The 20000-nt window shown below is 40.3% G+C and overlaps 1 protein-coding gene across 1 annotated transcript in view; it reads right to left on the minus strand.

Moving 5' to 3' along the window:
- Positions 1 to 20000, minus strand: part of LOC122814393 (zinc-binding protein A33-like) — a 96854-nt gene that overhangs the window by 15027 nt on the left and 61827 nt on the right. The window contains exon 3 of the mRNA XM_044086977.1: positions 13097 to 13426. Within this exon, the coding sequence (XP_043942912.1) occupies positions 13097 to 13426 (330 nt within the window). The remainder of the gene's footprint in view (positions 1 to 13096; positions 13427 to 20000) is intronic.

A 20000-nucleotide genomic window follows, 5' to 3' on the forward strand; every position in this document is an offset into this window, starting at 1 on the left:
TAGATTCAGTTTTAAAGTAAGCTGCGGACGAAAAGGGGGCTGAATTGGATTCTTATGCACTTTTGGAGTACCAAACAGTATTGCTAATTTGGGATACTCAACTTGTGAATAATTATAAGTAGGATAATCAATGCTAGCCTCACTAAATAAGTCAAGTTAAATAAATCTACTCTTGAAAAACTCTACCTAATGGTGTCTTAACTCACAATCTTATAGCTTGTCTCATCACTTAACATTTCAAAAATAGCCCTACCGTGTACAACAGAATCCATAACAACTATCGAGCCCCCCTTGTCTGCCTTCATAGCTCGTAATTCCTTATTAGATGCTAAATTATTGAGTGCTAGCCTGTCTTTACTGGTAAGGTTAAAATGAAATGAATTTTCATAATTTAGCTGTCTAAACTGACTTTCACATATGGTACTAAAAGCATGTAAAGTAGAAAGAAGTGGCGGATTGTATGTACTCCTCTCTTTGGCAATGATATCACCTTGCTCAATTTTAGGTGCTCCTTCAAAAATATATTTCAGATTTAACTTTCTTAAATAAGGTTTAAAATCCACTATAAGACTAGGGATTTTAACATTATTAGAAGGAACAACATTGAAACCAAGCTTTAACACAGAAATAGCATCCTCACTTAAAATTACCTTGCTTAAATTCAAAACAGATATCTCAAAGTTTGTTTCTTGTGTGCCCTCCCCCTCCCTTTCTTCTTGACGCGAACATTTTTGGACCACTTCAGTGTTTTCTTGTTGCCCGAGGTGTCCATCAAAAAAGGGGCACCAACATTGTTCGCAACCGAAGGTGGCAAACCTGAAGTTGATTGACAAGCATTGTCAACATTGTTGTATTCAACTACATTTTCACCCACTTCTACTTGAACTGTGTTACTATTATCTTTCAAAACAGTTGAAACATTGGTTAAACTACCAGAATTGGTGATGTCAACACCAGAAATACCTCTAAGTGAACCTTTCTGTAAAAATGCCCCACTTTCTATAATACAGTAAGCTGACTTGGATGCATATGCTGCTAAATCTCTTTTTAACTTCCCCTTTTTTCTATTTATTTATTATTATTATTTTTATTATTATTATTACTTTTATTTACACTTGTTGACCGGGAGAGTCCGACTGGACACAGGTCCATTTTTAGCAGAGGCCCGGGGAGAAATACTCCACATTAAGTATTACTTACATTATACAGTTAAACATAACATTTAAAATATAGACATTAGTCCAGCTGAGGACGCAAGACAAGAATAAAACATAGATGTAAAACAGCTGTAGAACATAGTACAATTTTAAAATATGGTGACATATACTAAACATGGTTACAAATGTAGTTAAGATTCATCAGTGAACAATTGATACAATCTGTTTTTGAGGTACATAACAGCCATTAGCAGTTGTTGCTACAAGAAGTTAGTACTATGTGGTAGGTAGCTGGGAACATGAGTAGCCAAGCTTGCTAAGAGTAGGTTTTTGATAGGGGGCTGAGAGAGGTAGTGGGTGGGTGGGTGGAGTGGATGGTATTGGGGGGGGGGTTGCAAGGGCATATTTGGCAAGTTTGTAAGTGTGATTTTAGTAAGGATTTGAAGTGGGTGCAAGAAGTTAGAGGTTATAGAGGGAGGGAGTTCCAGAGTTTGGCTATAGTGCAGGAGAATAATGCTTCTCCAGCAGAGTTATTGGCTCTTGTGACCTGTAGGAGGTTTTTGTGGCTGAATTTTAGTGGTCTCATGGTTATGTAGGGTTGGAGTAGATTATGGAGAGATGGGACTTTTAATGGTTGGTTTATTAGTTTGTGGGTGAGTGTGAGATGGTACCATTGAGGAGGTGGGGAGCTCTAGCCGGCCCAGTTCTGCTAGTGAGAGACAGTGGTGAGTACAGCAGGAAGCCCCTGTGGTGAATTTGGCGATTTTGTTGTAGCAGGTTTCGAGCTTATTTAGATCGCATTGTCTAAGGTTAGTAAATATTGGAGAGGCGTAGTAAAGATAGAAGCTTTATGTATATCAATCTTAGCAGCAATCCCATAATACAAAGTGGAAAAAGAGGAAAAACATTCAAAACCTTTAATTAAAATGTCAAGTCTTTCAATGTCTTTTCTCAAAAGTTCATGTTCACTTTTGTAATGTTCAATAAGAACTTTCATAACATTAAGTCCTGTATTACTGACTATGTCGTGCACCTGTAAAAGTAACGGATCTCCATGTCTGACACAGTTGGGAAATCTGTACAGTCTTAAACCTTGCGGAATACAGTTCTAACATTTTCCTTGAGATAAAATACTTCAAATTGCAAAGAAACATATCTGAAAGTCAATTTTTCCTGTTTAAAAATAGACTGCTACATTCAGTTAAAGCGTTGATGTTTGAGATGGTTTCTTAAACTCTTACTTTTGACAACCACCACTGTTGGCTAAAACACAAAACGGATTACCGTTGTCCACAAAAATGTTGGAAACACAATTTAAATCACTTGGTACGCTTGTCCGATCAAATGCTATATTGTGTGCAATAAGGGAAATTATCACGAGCAACTGGAGCATCATTTCTAGTTTGGACCAATTATCCAAAATATTGGGAAGCACTCCTTTATTCTCTTATAAAAGAACCAGGACTCTAAGGAGCTCATTTGAAAGTGTGGGATATTAGTATACAGAGCTTCAATGTCTAAGGTGACCAGCAAATTATCTTTATGTGTGGGTGGATGGTGAAAAAGCTCTTTAAGGAAATCCCAAGAATCTCATAGATAAAAAGGAGAAAGTTGTACTATAGGATTAAGTAGTAAATCTTTTCAATTTTGGTCTTTCTACACAATATGCCTAAAGAGTGGGTTAGTCTGGTCCTTGTGAATCTTTGGGATGCCAGAAAATTTTCCTAATTGTGGATCAGTAACAGACATAAAATCAGCTTCAGCTTCAGAAATAGCATTTTGTTTAACTAGTGCAGTGATAACTGTGGAAAAATACTGAAGTCAACATATTTTGTATTCTGTATTTAAAGGGTTAAGCAGAAAAATGTTCACTGCGTGCAAACTGAAATGTTCTGGAAAATGTTGATCACTGAGGAATGCAGGAGTTAATCTTAAACTGCTGATAAAGTTAATGGTGCAAGAATAACTGTGGTACTGGCTGGTAAAAACAAGTAATCAAACTATCAATTTTAATGAATGTTCTGTGTGCTACGTGTATGTACGTGCAGGAGGGTCTATATAAGGAGAACTCAAAGTACAAGTAGCCAGACTGCTGGCATATTACTATCATGTAGCAGATCTCCATGCATGTAAAAATAAAGCTGTTTTACTTGCTTACAAGAACTTGGTGTGATTCTTCCAGAATATGTTAGAAGAGTAAAATCTTTCGACATAACTGGCGCCCAACGTGGGGCGGCCCCTGCACAGTGCGAATCGAACAAAGAGAGGCTGAAAACCTGCGCAGGTGGAGAGAGATCAGGCTCTCCTCGAATGAAAGACCTCCAACTGAAACAGGTTGAAATTAGAGGCCAGTCACTCTTTCCAGATTCAATCCGTGAGGTGGCAGCAAAACAGGGCGGAGGAATCACAAAGGTAAGCAAAAGAAAAGCTATTTTTGTTGTTTCTGATTGGAATTTTTGTCTAAATTTTAAGGGACTAGTCAAGGGAGAAATTGAATTTTCTCAAAGTATAAGGGGTATATGTGAATAGATTCCATATACAAGAGATCTCAGGAACAGGAATAGTTTCTCGTAAGAGAAATGGGAACAGGAACCAGTTGCCAAAGGCTAACGACAAAACTGAAGATGAAAAGTTTATGTTTGATTTACACCCAAAGAATGTAAAGTATTTAGATAAATGGAAAAAGGAACATGGGTTTAGTGGATGTTTAAATAAGTCAGAATGTCAAAATCTAGTAAGATTACTGCGCAAACAGGCAGGAAATAAGACAAGGAAGCAAAAGAAGGTAGGGATTCCCCAGGCACAGAAATGGCTGGAGGAAGCAAATAAAAACATAAGGAACAAAATTTGAAAAAGGGTGTGGTAATTCAAGTGAAAAAGATGTGTACTTTGTTCAAAAGGAAGATAATGAAACTTCCATAGTCAGTCGTAGTCACCAGAATCCCTCGGCCCCTCCCATCCAGTATCCAGACCCTGCACAGGTTATTGAGGTGCCCCGACCAGGACCCACCGCAATACCAGGCTTCGTGAGTGTCCCCCGCCACGTATTATATTACAGAGAGAGCCTGCCAACACTCTTGACTTACAGCGGAAGTATTAGGAGAGAAGGGACTGGAAAATTAAGGAGAAGGTAGATCAGGAAGGAGAGGAATACCCACTGATAGAAGTGGCAAATCCTCAAGCAGGCGCAGGCGAGGGTCCTACCATATTGGTCTACCGACCGTGGACCCGTGATGATATCCAGCGGTAGAGGGATTCCCCATCCAAAAGTAGATATGCGTAAATTCCGTACAGGCGTAGGGGCATGAGAATGAGTTATAGATTAAACGCTGTAGAATTTGAACAAGTAATAAGGCAAATCCTAGGACCTGATTGGCACCTTATTTGCGGAACTTGGGACCCCTGCTACCAGAGGAAGGGGAGCCTTGCCGTTTAACTCAAGTGTGTAGAACCAGAATAAAGACTCTCCTAGATAAAATAGAAGAACATTGGAAGCCCAAAGCAGATTGGACTTGCATTAATCAATGCGTTCAATCAGATGACGAAACCGTAAACAATTATCTACATCGTCTCACACAATGTTTTGATGCTCATAGTGGGTTGATTAAGGCAAAAAATCAGGCAAATGACTCGCCCTATGAACAGCAACTGAAAATGCATTCTAAAGGGCTGCAAGACAGCCATTGGTAACTTTATACAAAAGCATATGATCACACACAGGACAGTGCGTCTACAGCCCCTTATGGATTATGCTAGACATGCTGAGAAATACCTGAAGGAAAAAAATAAAAAGCCCAGACTTTTACAGTTAGTGAAGATGGAACTTTAATGTTAGTTCAAGGTTCCGCAAATCGCGGAAGAGGGCGTGGCAGGGGAAGAGGACGAGGACGGGGAGGCATAAGTCATTCTGAGGATTTCGAGGGTAGGCAAAAGAGGGGAGTGTTTTAAGTGCGGTAAGAAAGGACATTTCGCCAGAGATTGCAGAGGACTGGAGAAACCGATGGTTGCTTCCGGTGGTAGCGCATGACTATATGATGGTCAAAAAGACGTAGATGGAGGGTATGAGGAAGAAGAAGAAAGTGAGAATGGGGAAGTAGGTATAAGTGAAGACGATGGGTGGGGACAGGAAATGGCAGAAAATGAGAAATATCAAATGGTAAATCTAACAGCACTAGCATCAACTATGCAATTGGAATCCCAACCAGTGATCACATTGCAAGTTGAGGGCGAGACATAGAATTTCTTTGTGACTCAGGGGCTTCTCGAGCGTTAGTCAGAAGTACTGCCATATCATCCGATGTTACCTCGGATGAATATGTGCTTGTAAAAGCAGCAAATGGTCGTATTTACAAAGAGCCATTGTCCAAACCTCTGTGGTTTACCGACCCAGAGACGAACCAAACCATACGGTTCGAGTAATAATTTCAGAAATCTGCCCAGTACATTTACTAGGAAGAGATTTAATGCAAGTGTTCGGTATAGCAGCCGTCCCAACCTCCACGGGATGGTGGCAAGGAGAATAGAACTGAATAGTGCAATGCTATTAGAGGGCAGGGAGATCTACATTACTGGTATAGTAATGATTTGATAGAGACAGGCCCCAGAGTGTAGTGACGGCTCTTACAAATTTGGCATTAAGCAAATACGGCATAACAAATCCGAAGGTGTCAGATCCATTACATTGCACAATGTATTACAGAAGATGTGCCAGACCTGATTTAGAATACGAAAAGAAATTTCTTAGTTTTAAAGTCACCAAACTAGTATTGCATAGCCTTTTGGGACACACTAGGTAATTCTGCAGTCACATGTAGCCTTACAAGGGATATGCAGCTGCTGTATAAGAATGAATTAACCACACATATTTCAGTCACGGAGGGTGAAGGAATGTCATGGTACCTCGTGGGTAAGAAAATAACTGAATGGGTAGGATGGACACCAGAACAGTTGGCAGGTAAGGGCATTCAGGTTCAAAAACTTAACTGGGTTACACAAGCCAGACCGACCGTGCACCTCAGGGAAGACAAACCGATACAATCCCCTGGGACATTATGACTATGTCTCCTTACCCCATGGAAGAATCTCAATTGCAGATGATTCCAAACTCATTATGGTCGCAGGGTCAGCACGATATCGGACTGATTAGAACGGCAGGACAGGTAAAGATTACACCCAAGTCAGAATTTAGACCTCATAAACGGCAGTATCCCTTGAGCAGAAAGGCAGAGGAGGGCATTTTACCGGTAATCACAGCACTTTTGAAAGCTGGAGTATTAATTCTGTGCACAGACTCACCGTGTAATACGCCCTTATTTCCAGTAAAAACCGGATGGGACATGGAGGATGGTACAAGACTTACAGGCAATAAATGCCGCGGTGGTACCTCGGGCCCCATAGTCCCGGATCCGTCTATTCTGCTGAGCGATATCCTTCCAACAGATAACTACTTTTCTGTAATTTATATCAGTAATGCCTTTTCTCTATTCCCTTGCAGGAAGATAGTAGATTTTGGTTTGCATTTACGTTTATGGGCAAGCGTTATACCTATACCAGGTTACCGCAGGGATACTGCGAAAGTCCGACCATCTTCTCACAAGAGATGTCCACCAATTTGGCTCAGTTCCAACCAGCCCAAGGGTGCCACCTACTGCTGTACGTGGATGATATGGTGCTGGGCGCGAGTACGGAAGAACTCTGTAAGTCCGAGACTATTCGACTACTACACTTTCTGGCACACGAAGGACATAAGGTAAATAAGTCTAAGTTACAATTTTGTAAATTAGAAGTGCGTTACCTGGGTTATACTATCTCTGGGAAGGGCAGGCGATTAGATGACAGCAGAAAGAATGCTATTTTACAAGCCCCCATGCCAACTACAAAAAGAAATGATGTCCTTTTTAGGCATTACGAACTTCTGTCGTGGTTGGATTCCCAACTACGCCAAGAAGTGCACCCGCTATCAGACTTAATTTTTGCAATACCGATGGCGGCAAAAGATTTGCTGCACTGGACAGACAAGGCAGTACAGGCATTTACTAGGATCAAGCAACTGATAGCTGGGTCAGCAACATTGGGGTTTCCAGATTACAGTAAGACCTTTATACAGACTGTAGATTGCAAGCAGGGATTTATGACATCTGTTTTAATGCAAATGTATGGAGATAAGTTAAGACCATTGGCATTTTACTCTAGCAAATTAGACTCAGTAGCACGAGCATTACCACACTGTGTGCAAGCAGTAATTGCAGCCGCTTTGGCGGTACAAGCGTCTGCCACGTTGGTATTGTTCCATGATCTTACGTTAAAGTCCCGCACTCTGTAGCAGTCATCCTTCTGCAGGACAAGTTAACATTTCTGTCACCTAGCAGACATTTATCTTGTATGACTACGCTGTTATCGCAGCCACACATGACAATTGAGAGATGCACTACCTTAAATCCAGCGACATTGCTACCTGTTGCTGAAGACGGTATTCCGCATGTATGCTTAGATCTCATACATTCTAAAGTTCTACCAAGACCGGATCTTAAAGATCAACCCTTACTACATGCGGACTGGACACTGTTTGTAGATGGGTCAGCACGCAAAACAGAAACAGGCACCACGCAGGTAGGGTATGCAGTTACTACTGCAACTCAGATAATAGAGGCAAGACCACTCCCGGGAACTTATCCGCTCAAGCAGCGGAACTGATTGCTGTGACAAGGGCATGTCTCCTTTCAGAGGACAGGAATGTCACTATCTATACGGATAGTCAATATGCCTTCTCACGGTGCATGTGTTTGCTCAGCAATGGAAAAATAGGGGATGGTTACAACCTCGGGAAAGACATTATGCACAAAGACCTAATCCTTGAATTACTACAAGCCGTCCAACGGCCACGGGGTTTGGCCATCTGTAAATGCGCTGCTCATACCCGTGCTAAGGACCCGGTATCACTTGGTAATGCCCTAGCAGACAAAGCAGCCAAAGAGGCAGCTATGTCCAGTACCTTTTCACTTGAAACCACACCTACAGAATTACAACCAACAGATAAATTTGATTTGCAAACCTTACAAGTCATGCAGGAACTTAGCACAGTACAGGAAAAACAACGCTGGACTAGGTATGGTGTTAGGCAGAACAAAGGAATCTATGTGGGACGGATAATAAATATGTTTTGCCTACTAATCTTTTAGATATGCAGCACTAGTTGTGCATGGCCCTTCCCATCTGGGCCCTGCAGCTATGGTTAGAATTATCCACCTTACCTTTTGGACCAAGGGTTTCATTGCATATGCAAAACGTTTTTGTCTATCCTGCATAGTATGTGCTAAATACCACGGGGAGGGTCAGAGTTGCTCCGGCATCATTTCCAACACCCCTATCCTTTTCATACAATATGTATGGACTTCATCGAATTGACCCGGCACAACTAAAGAAGTTTGTGTTAGTAATAGTAGATGCATTTACTAAGTGGGTTGAGGCTTTTCCGGTGACACATCCGGATGCTCAATCAGTGGCTAAAATTTTGGTCAATCACATCGTCCGCACTTTGGACTTCCTACACGCATCTACTCTGACAACGGCACACATTTTGTCAATCAGATCATACAGAAACTGTCTACAGTTTTCCAAATTGAATTGAAACACCATTGTGCCTACCACCCACAGTCAGCAGGGTTGGTGGAACGCCATAACGGCATTCTAAAAGGCAAGTTGAGAAAACTCATGGCGAGACACATCAGTCTTGGATTACCTGTCTACCTCTAGCCCTCCTTTCCATGCGCACAACTCCCACCTCAAAAGGAGTCACCCCATTTGAGTTGTTGTATGGGAGACCTTATTACGTCCGCAGTGGCAAAACTTGTTGCCTGCGGAACGTGAGGGGTGAGGAGATAGCTGAGTACATGAGGAAAATGCTGACCAATACTAACAGCTGTTTAACGAATGATTGTTTTTCAGGTTCAAGAGGCGACAAGATCACGGAAATCAGACCCGCGAGTGGGTCTGGATCAAAATAATAAAGCAAGAATTGGGCATCCCCAAATGGGAGGGCCCCTACCAGGTGCTAATCGCAACTCCAACAGCAGTTCGGATTAAAGAAAGGTCCTCATGGATCCACCTAACGCATTGCAAAATCATAAAACATTTTAAGTTAAATAAAGACTTGAGTTCCCTGAGGAACAAACAGACAGCAGCAATCATGAAGGACAATAATGAGAATAAGAAAATGGTTCTATTGCAATGTTTTATTGTTTATAACTATTGTGATTGTAATATTTCTGTTTTGGACATTTCTGTCTTTTAATGAAGCTAGCCATTCAAAAGAGACAAACACACCAGCTGGCATCCAAACTTTAATACATATCAAGCGATTAAATATGCATATGCATCCTCAATGAATGTCTCAAATTGTTGGGTATGTACTGCAATACCTACTGTACACAGTGGCTTAATGTTAGGGACAGCCCCTCTGGGAATAAATGATACTTGGAATAGTTTGTTGTTTGAAACCACAGAAGTACCACTGAGAGACAAGGTGGCGCTGCCTCTTCTGGGCCAAAATGGAACAGTGTGTTTTCAAAAGATTGGGAAAGTTAAGGTGGGGCTGAGCCAATGTAATTTGACAATAGTTCATAATTGTACCCTAGAAGGGCAGTGTGAGACTAAGTTTGGAGCTATAAAAAAAGACATCAATGTAAATGATATTAGTTTTGTTGAAAAAATGCTGTATGTATATGGCCTGTTATTTAAGGGGCTAAAGCCAAATGGGAGTTATGAATTTGCAACCAATATTATCATCAAAACAAATGATTGTTATTTTATTTGTGGTAGGAAAGCATATAAATGGTTACCATATGGCTGGTCAGGAAGTTGTTTTTTGGGATATCTGATACCAGCTATCAGGCACGCAAATGCGTTGCCTCAAGGTAAAATACGAAATGCACGTTCTCTTAATAAACCTATTAATCCCGTTGGTAACATTGATGCGTCATGGATTTATCACCATGACTTGGCACACGTCAGCAGCAAAGGACTCTCACATATGGACCTAGGCAATGATGTAATTGCTTGGGCTGGTATTTTGCCAGCATATGGGACAGTAAAATCCATCTGGGAACTGAGAAAACTGTCAAAACTGTTAGAGACTCTGAGTAATGCGACATTTTCAGCGCTAGAATTGGTGACGGACGAATTAACGGCGATGAGAACAGTAGTGTTGCAGAACCGTATGGCGCTCGATTTCACCCTAGCGGCGAAAGGAGGTACTTGCGCTCTGATACACGAGTGCTGCTCGTTCATCCCTGATAACGAGCAGCGATTCAGAGCCATCTTGAAATAATTCAACAAGTTTCTGAACTGACTAAACCTGGTCCGAACCCCTTGACTGACTTTTTCCAAAATCTGTTTGGAAACTGGGGTTCTGTGTTGATGAACATTTTAATTGCTGTATGTGTTGGTGCAATCATATTTTGCTGCTTGGCTGCTGTTGCATACCATGTATCAAAATGATAATATCGAAGGTTATCTCTGCCAATGCTACAAAAGCATATTTCTCTGATTATGAGAAGGTATACAACGTATCTGGGATTGTGTAAAATAAACAGTATACAAAATGTTGTAAGGGGAAATGTGGAAAAATACTGAAGTCAACATATTTTGTATTCTGTATTTAAAGGGTTAAGCAGAAAAATGTTCACTGCGTGCAAACTGAAATGTTCTGGAAAATGTTGATCACTGAGGAATGCAGGAGTTAATCTTAAACTGCTGATAAAGTTAATGGTGCAAGAATAACTGTGGTACTGGCTGGTAAAAACAAGTAATCAAACTATCAATTTTAATGAATGTTCTGTGTGCTACGTGTATGTACGTGCAGGAGGGTCTATATAAGGAGAACTCAAAGTACAAGTAGCCAGACTGCTGGCATATTACTATCATGTAGCAGATCTCCATGCATGTAAAAATAAAGCTGTTTTACTTGCTTACAAGAACTTGGTGTGATTCTTCCAGAATATGTTAGAAGAGTAAAATCTTTCGACATAACTTTATCTGTTTTTTTTGAAAGGACAACTAACTTCAGTTAAGGTGGTGGTAGTGTAATAATCACTGTTATGTAGGTCTGTTTGCAGTGTGCGAAGGTATCTATTATGTTCCATAAGGACTATGCCTGTCCCTTTGTCAGCCCTGATAATGACTCCAAGATCACTCTACAGTGGGGAAAGGGGCAAAATCTGCATAACAGCCAAGGGAATTCTTTCCCTGCGTTAAATCAGCCATTCGAGTTCTTTTGCTTTCACTATTATCAGTTCAACGTTTAGGTATTCGCTAACCTAAACGTTTGAACAGGTAACAGGAACCCAGTTAATGACGGAAAGAATCGAGGCAGCTGCTAAACGCTTGGAGTCTAACTTATTAGACAATAATTCTGGTACTGATAAATCAGGTGGACTATCAATAGTGATTAAAAAAAACTTGCAACTGTTAAAGATGTTTATTATGGATTAAAACAATGAGTATTAATATTATCAACGCACACTGATGACTTCAATATAACAGTCAGCCTGTTTCAAGAAGACAATGTTTTTAGATAATGTTGCTGAAGGTTTAAAGTCTTATTGGGTGGTGACTGGAATTCTGGATTAGATATGAATTTTGAAAGACCATCTAAACCTAGAAAATATGCATATGCAAAAATTCAATCAATGTTATATCTATTCTTCCCTTATTGTATCAAAAACGTCATAACACCAAAATCTAGGCTCAGTACTGTTATCAATATTGTACTGTTCATTAAACTGATAACCTAAACTCCTTCCTTTTGGTAAACTTAAGGGGGTTCACCATGGAGCTCCTCTTTTATATCTAACCAGTCCCTTACAACATACCACTGCTTATTTCTAGTGACTAATAACTGGTATGAATTTGGAAAAAAAAAACTTTACACAGCCCCTAGCATATCCTATTACACCCTGCAGAAATCTGACAAATGTCCATCTTCTCCCTTCCTCAGAACTTGAAACCTCTCTGCACCCCAGCACTGTAAGAACCACTAGGGTCACTTACATTTCTTCATCCAGTAAGAAACCGACACAGTCACGACTGCAGTATCCAGTACTAAAAGATGATTTATAGGAGATGTGTTTTACTGTGCATTTTAAACACATGGTGAAGCTACTGTAGTGAAAGTGCTTGTGTTCTGTGCACTTGTAAAATCTTTTAGTACTGGATACTGCAGTCATGACTGTGTCTGTTTCTTATTGGATTTATTCATTTTTGTCTTTTTTCGCCACAGCATTTGGGCCTGCTTCAGTGGTATTTCTTTTAGTTTTTGTACATTTCTTCATCACCACTTCAAGGCATGGAACAGTTTCTTGCTTCATCACAAAATAAATACAAGTTCCTTTATAAATTTCTTAAGGAAACATCTTACTACACTGAAATATGCAACTGCTTCCTACCATCCAAAGTGTAACCCACTCAAGTGTAGCTCATGCTATCTCTCCCTTCATGGTAATTTTAGCCTTATTCTAGGTGCATTTCAGCTCAGAACAGTCTATGACACTATAGCAAATCAACACTGATAACAGTCACTGCACACCTCCAAACACCACTGTCAATACTGGGAAACGTACCATTTTCCAAGCAAGATCTCTCCAGTCTGCATGCCTGACAACAAAGCTACTTGTTTTTTTTCAGTGATGATTAACGCTTGACTGAAAAGTGTTACATATTGTAGCATCACTAAAGAATGACTAAGAAATCCAGTGTAGAACTGCATCACCGATTTCCATCTATTTTTGGAACTTTTTTGCATGTTTTTGTACTAAGAATGGGCTCCGACTGGCCAACAAACTCAAGAAATAAAAAAAAAAAATCAATAATGCTTCTTTATCTCAGCTGTCACATTATTCCACTTTCTAAAAAAATACAAAAGCAAAAATAAAAAGTATGCTTACTGTTAGCAAACCAACAGGTTCTGGTTGTCTGATCTCCAAGTTGCTGTGACTAATGCTGTTAATGGCCATAGCATCATTTTCAACAGATTTAACATTTTCTTCCATTATTTTCAGGCTGTCCTCTTCTTTAATCTTGTCCTCCAAGTTGCCATCGGAGTCTGTCACAATGATCTCTTGTTTAATGCACTCAAGATTTCCTTCCATCCATTTCAGAATTTTTGCTTCACTATTCTTCAGCTGCTGGATGAGTTGTTCTTCCTTGTCTAGGAGAAAATGGTGCAATTCTGCAAATTCTTGCTTAATGTATTTCTCCAAATTAAAAACATCTTCCTAGGAAACATAAGAATAACGCAAAATAAGTAAAACAAATAGCTCTACACTGCAGCTTAACTTGTACTTATGCATTTCCCCTAAATAAATAAAATTAATAAATGGCAGCCCATCCATTACATGGGAAAGGCATCCATCTGTAACACTGGTGATCTGAGGATGGACTATACTCATACCTCTCAACTTTCTACAGCAAGAAGTATGGAGAAAGCCAGAAATAAAAAAGGGTTAAAGACCCAAAATCAGGGTCAGATTTTAAATACTTCTCTTATAAAATAAAGATTTGCCTTGATTGACATGCACTTTCTGAAGCATTTGAAATCTGAACTTCAAATATCTGTCCTGAATAATTTGTCAGAAAACTGTAAATTTGACAGGGAACAGACAAATAGAAGGAAGAAATATTGGACCTGCTGTGAAATTCTGACTAGTTGAGAGGTATGCTAAAATCAGAGTGAGGGGCAACCATTTAAAATGTTCTCCTTTCTGGAGGACAGGTAGCGGGGTACATATCAGATACAAAGATGACACCCCCAAACATACAACAAGAGTCACTGCAGACTGATGGATGCATATTTAGGTATGTGAAGTCTGAAAGGGAGGAACATGCTGTCAAGAAAAGAGGAGAGAGGTGCTTCATGGGCTACTTTTTAAGGTTCTCTAATAAAACAGCTTTAGACCCAATATGGTCATAATGAATCAACCGTCTCTGAGGACACTTATGACAAAAAGCCCTTCATCACAGGAGAAGCAAGATGCCACATCCAAAGTACCAAGTGAGACTACTTCCACTAGCAAGGCCAATGACTCTGGTAGAAGAGAGGCTATCAAAAATTGCAGTGCTTGGGATATGACCCAAGTCAAGGTGGAAATGAAAAGAATCATAAGAGATTATTAGGCTATTGACCCAGAGATCATTTTAATCCTAGCTGTTTTAACCCAATGTAATACCATCAATACCCAACACTGTATTTAGTGATGACTGCCCATGTCTAGCAGGGTTGTGGGCACTACCCCTGGTGAGAATTTACAGTGCCCCATCCATTCATCCAGGATCCTCTTGAACAGTGCAATAGAATGAACTGGTAGTCTGTTCCAAAGATGTGGCAGTTGCTGGGAGATAAGCCTGTCCCTCCAGCATCTCCTATTTAAGTTGCAGGCCATACTTAACTCCCTGGAATGGGTAGACCTACACCCATTTGATTTATGGATATGCAGTAAGTTCATTAGGTTTTGGTTTTGGGTTGCTCTGTAAGCCAGGCATAAGTCTCCTCTAAGAAGTCTATACGATATGGAGTATAGTGACAGGGATTTTAGTCAGTCCATGTAAAGCACATCCTGAAGGCCTTTGATGATCTTTGTTAGAAACCTCTGAGGTGACTCCAATTGCTGTAGATGTTTAGTACTGTACATCCCAAATGGGGCGATTTGCCCAATTATGGGCCAGATAAGTGTCAAGTATAGAGGGTTATAACTTCTTTTAATCTTGGGGTGATGCCCTAACTAATCAACTGAGCTATGTGAAAAGCTTTCCTTACAATGGTAGATACATGGTGGTCGAAGTTAAGGTCGCAGTCAACCTGTGATCGCACTTCATGAGTAATTAGTCTATTGTTATTGCTTTGATAGTGTGAAGGGACATTGTTTGTGCCAAAGGGAATGAAGATGCATTTCTTTGCATTCAGTTTGAGACCGTGACTAACACACCAGTCACTGGTCTGTGTGAGACCATCCTGGAGTATACTGACATCATTTGGGGATTCAGTGACTGCGTCTAGTTTGCAGTCATCTGCAGACTTTGTCAGCCACAATCCTTCAGTTCTGAGAAGTATATACCAAACAGTAGGGGGCTCAGCACTGATTCCTGTGGCACCCCACTGATAACAGGTCTGCTGGTTGATGTGGAGTCACCCACTTTGATAGTTTGTATCTGGTTTCATAGAATCATAGGAAGTAACTAGGCTATTGACCCTGAGGCCCTTATAAGCCTAGCCAAGAGTTGAGCCCATGTTTAGACACGTCAGTACCTGATGACCCTGTCCAGCAGGGACAGGCAGAATCCCAGGGGTGTATTTTTTGTTTCCCATCTGGTTATCCAGGTTCTGCTTAAAAGGGGGTAAAGAAGTACTCTACTTAATGTGGAGAGGGAGTCTATTCCACAGATGGGGGGAGTGTCTGGGACACAAATCTGTCCCACCAGCAAGTCCTATTGATGTGACAGACCAGGTTGAGGCCGCACGTGCTGGTTACTTGAGTGGAGCTTGACTTGCAGATATGCAGCCGTCCCATCAAGGCGGGGTCTGAGATCACCTTGTATGTAGACAGAGGTCACCTCTGAGAAGTCTGTATGAAACCGAGTAGAGGGATAGGGCTTTTCTTATAAGGGAAAAATACAGGGATGTCATGACCTCCTTGTCCCTGGATGTGATACCTTTACTTATGAGGTGGGCCATGTAGAAAGCTTTCCATACAATGGAAACAACATGGTGGTCAAAAGTCAGGTTGCTATCAACCTGGGTGCTCAAATCCATCACGACTGATTGCATGCTTCGGACATTGTTATTAATGTGATAATTTGTGGGGACATTACTCTCCCCAAGGGGGGTGATGATGCATTTTTTGGTATTAAGCTTGAGGCAATGTTTCTGGAACCAGTCATTTGTTTGGGTGAGACCCTTTTGGAGGATGTCCACATCACTAGGGGAATTGATGACAGCCCTCAGCTTGCAGTCATCTGCAAACTTGGTCAGCCGTAGCCCACTGGTTTTGGCCTGCACCTCAGAAAAGTAAATCCCAAATAACAGAGGCCCCAAGACATAACCCTGGGGTAAGCAGCTCGTTATGGGCCTGCTGCTACAGGTGGCTTCCCCTATTTTGACTATGTGGGTTCTTTCAGTAAGCCAGTTTGCCACCCATCTACCAAAAGCTAGGTCTATCTGCAAGACTGCAGTCTCTTGTAGTACATACCAGGTTTGGAAAGGACTACATGAGGTTGGTAAATCCAAAGTTCACCTGTACAATGTGAAATCTGCACTAACATTACTGAAATAACTGTGCTACCATTCACTCAATATCCTGCAAGGGTTACTACCCCCAAAATGTCTACAAATTCTGTACTGAGCCAGTATGTCATCAGTGTTTGAAGTCTTGAAGCTGTCATGTGACAGAGAACGACACTTAAAATATGTGGCATTGGCGAAGGCATCTGGGAAGCAGAATGTATCTTGTAAGACTAGAATGTTAAGAGAAATCTATTGGAGATACAGATGGACTCATATCTGTCTATGCAGTTAAGAAACAGATCAGTAATGTACAGTAATTTAAATGCATCTGTAATGATGAAGGCCACACCTGTCATACAAGATGGTGCAGGTGGATCCAGGTGAATAATACATGTATAATACAGAATAACTAGTGTAAGTCTGTTAAATTATTTATAATGGCAGAGTGACCAGACTGCCAATGTACTCCTGCATTCGTTATTCTTTATTGTATGAATACAAAATATAGCCAAGCAGTTACTATGTCTGAGTTATTTTAATTCTATTATAACATAGCTAGAATAAAGTCTTTGCTTTTCACGAACTGTGTCATGCCTAGGATCAATGCAGACTTGATCAATACGGCTGTCTCCAAGAGCAAGCAATGTCCAGTTTATATACACTTTGCATAGCAACAGACGTTGTTTTTTAGTGTCCTTGTGGTTTGCATGACTGACTTGTTTCATGTCATCTTTGGTTATTTTTCTTTATTTCTGTATCTGAAGACTTATAAAAAGTCCCTGTTATTTCTTTTTTGAACAACTTCCTTCTTTGTATGTTCCAAATTATTATTATTATTATAACAGGATATTATAACAGGATGCCATTTACCATTATGTTTCCAACAACCACGTCTTAACAAACAAGTTAAACTAGAATATTCTTTTTTCCATGAACCATTTTTAAACTTATTCACAGTTAAGATAAACTAAGCATGTTTCATCAGAAATTGTTTTAGCAGGTGTCTGACACACAGCTGTTTGCTTCAGTACATTATATCTATTTTTAACTCTGCAGTTCATGCTTGCTTAAGCACATTGTCTATTCTTAACTCTGCAGCTTAAGCCTTGCAGTTTATGCATTACATTTCTGCTTTTTAGAAAGAAACATTTATTTCAAACCTTGTATTTAAGATATACCTTGTATTAAAAACAAGCATAATTTCAAACATTGTATTAATAAAAAACATACTTTTTATAATTGCTTTGTGGAAAACTATTTTATTTTATATGTCTATCAAAGTCCATGTGGATGGATAATACCTCTGCGATAAGAGAAAATTACATACAAATATAGGAATAACAGGTCTGTGACAATACAGCATCCATTTGGATTGAAAAAAAGAGTTGATACAAAATATTTCTTGGGTTTGTAAGAATGAGGAGCAAAGAGATCATACAGAACTCCTTGTACAGGTGTATGGGTCAGGTGTGTGTGTGTGTGTGTGTGTGTGTGTGTGTGTGTGTGTGTGTGTGTGTCTGTGTGTGTGTGTCTGTGTGTGTGTGTGTGTGTGTATTTATGTTGTTGTTGTGTCTTTCGGCTTTTCCCGGTTAGGGGTCGCCACAGTGGAACTCCGGTCCGCTAATGATTGGTAGAAGATTTTTACATGCCACGTTACCAGCCCTGATGCACAACCTTCAACGAAGGTACACCCCTTAACGCATGTCTCCACACAGAAGACGCTTTAGCTGAGAATCGAACGACAATGTCTTGCTATGAGTTGACAACGCTACTGCAGCACCACCACCGCAGTATGTGTGCATGTCTTTATGTAAATATTGGAAACTGCGAAAGCATAGTTGTGCAATTTGTACTTAACTGTAGTTATTCAAAATCTTCACTGCTGCAGTTGCCTACGGGATGTATCTTGCCAAGGATACAACAATTGGCAGGCTTTCAAAAGATTTCATCCCCCTCCCATACTGTCATTTTGGCTGATTACAGGCTAAGCTCTTTTGGAAAGCTATATAAAGAACCAGAGTGTGTGTGTGCATGGGTCTACTTCACGTGACTGAAAACTCATTTGACTGAATTTCATTTGACTGAGACCGCAATACCTAATTTTCAAAATACTGAAAACTCATTTGACTGAATCTCATTATACTGAAAGCTTACAATTCTGAATTTCAAAATACTAAATTTTAAAACCATAGACATGGACACTTGCAACACCAATGGCAAACTCTTTCCAGAACTTACAAACTACTTACTTCCCAACAACCAGATGATATAAAACCAAACTAGATGGGGAGCTGTGCCCCACACACCCCGAGAGGCGCCGGCAGCTGCTGAAGACTGGAGGAGCAGAGGGTGAGGGGGCACTTAGTGATCTAAAAAGGGCATTTTTTTAAAACTATTTCCTACCACAACATAGGTTCAATTGGAGGACATTTTAAGCTTAACCAGTTTCCCTTTTGGTGCTTGAATTAAAATTTCCTGATTGGTTTTACCTATCCCATGGCTGATAATTGTATATTAGCCCTAGTGAGAATAAATGTGATCATACTATAGATAATTTGAGGGGACCCATATAAGAGATGCAGCATTTAAGAACTGTCTCTATCTATTAGTGACACAAGGGGCAATCCTGGAGTACATTTTCTATTACCCATCCTTAGATCCAAGTTGCATTTGAATATAGACAAGGATGAGCTTTGTTTTACTTGAATGGATAGTCTGTTTTGGAACAGTGGTAACCTCTGTGATATATATCCATCTCTCCACAACATTCAGTTTAGATACCTGAACTGAGTATTTCTGATGACATTTGACCTGTTGATGTTCAGTAGGTCCATCTGTATTCGGTCGCAGGATGCCTTGTATGCCAAACACATCACCTCTAAGCACTCTGTAGGATACTGAGTAGAGTGAAAATCTTTGAGGTGGTCCATGTAAGACCTATTGTTTAGGACTTGTATCCCTTTAGCAAGGTATCTCTGTGGGTATTCCAGTTGTTGCATGGGTCTGGACAGATACATGTCAAACTGGGCATTATACAAAATGATTGACCTAATGAGGACTTTGTAAAGGGGACAATAACATCTCTAGATCTAGTCACAATCAATTTTTTTATAAGCTGTGCAATATAGAAAGACTTTCTTATGACTCTTGGCACATGCTGGTCAAAAGTTAGAACACTGTACACACAAGTTCCCAAATGCCAAACAACTGGGTCAGTTCTCGGGGGCCACTGTCAATTTGTCAGTTCCCTGGATTATATGACTTCCAAAAAAATACAATAAAGTATTTCTTGGAGTTTAGTTTCAATTCATGATTCTGGCACCAGTTATTGTTTGGGATAAACCTTCCTGCATGATGGTTAAATCATTTGGGGATTCAATAACTGCTCCTAGTTTGCAGTCATCTCAAAGTCAGTCAGCCAAAGCCCTTTGGTATTTCCATTTATTTTTGAGATGTATATGTCAAACAGAAAAAGTCTCAGAACCGAACTCTGGGGGGACTCCATTGGTGACTGGTCTTTTCACGTATATTGATCTCCTGCATCCTGTGAGCAACCATACATGTTTGCGTTA

Source organism: Protopterus annectens, chromosome 10.part0 (genome assembly GCF_019279795.1).
Source record: "Protopterus annectens isolate FY-2018-M chromosome 10.part0, PAN1.0, whole genome shotgun sequence".
Classification (NCBI taxonomy): Eukaryota; Metazoa; Chordata; order Ceratodontiformes; family Protopteridae; genus Protopterus; species Protopterus annectens.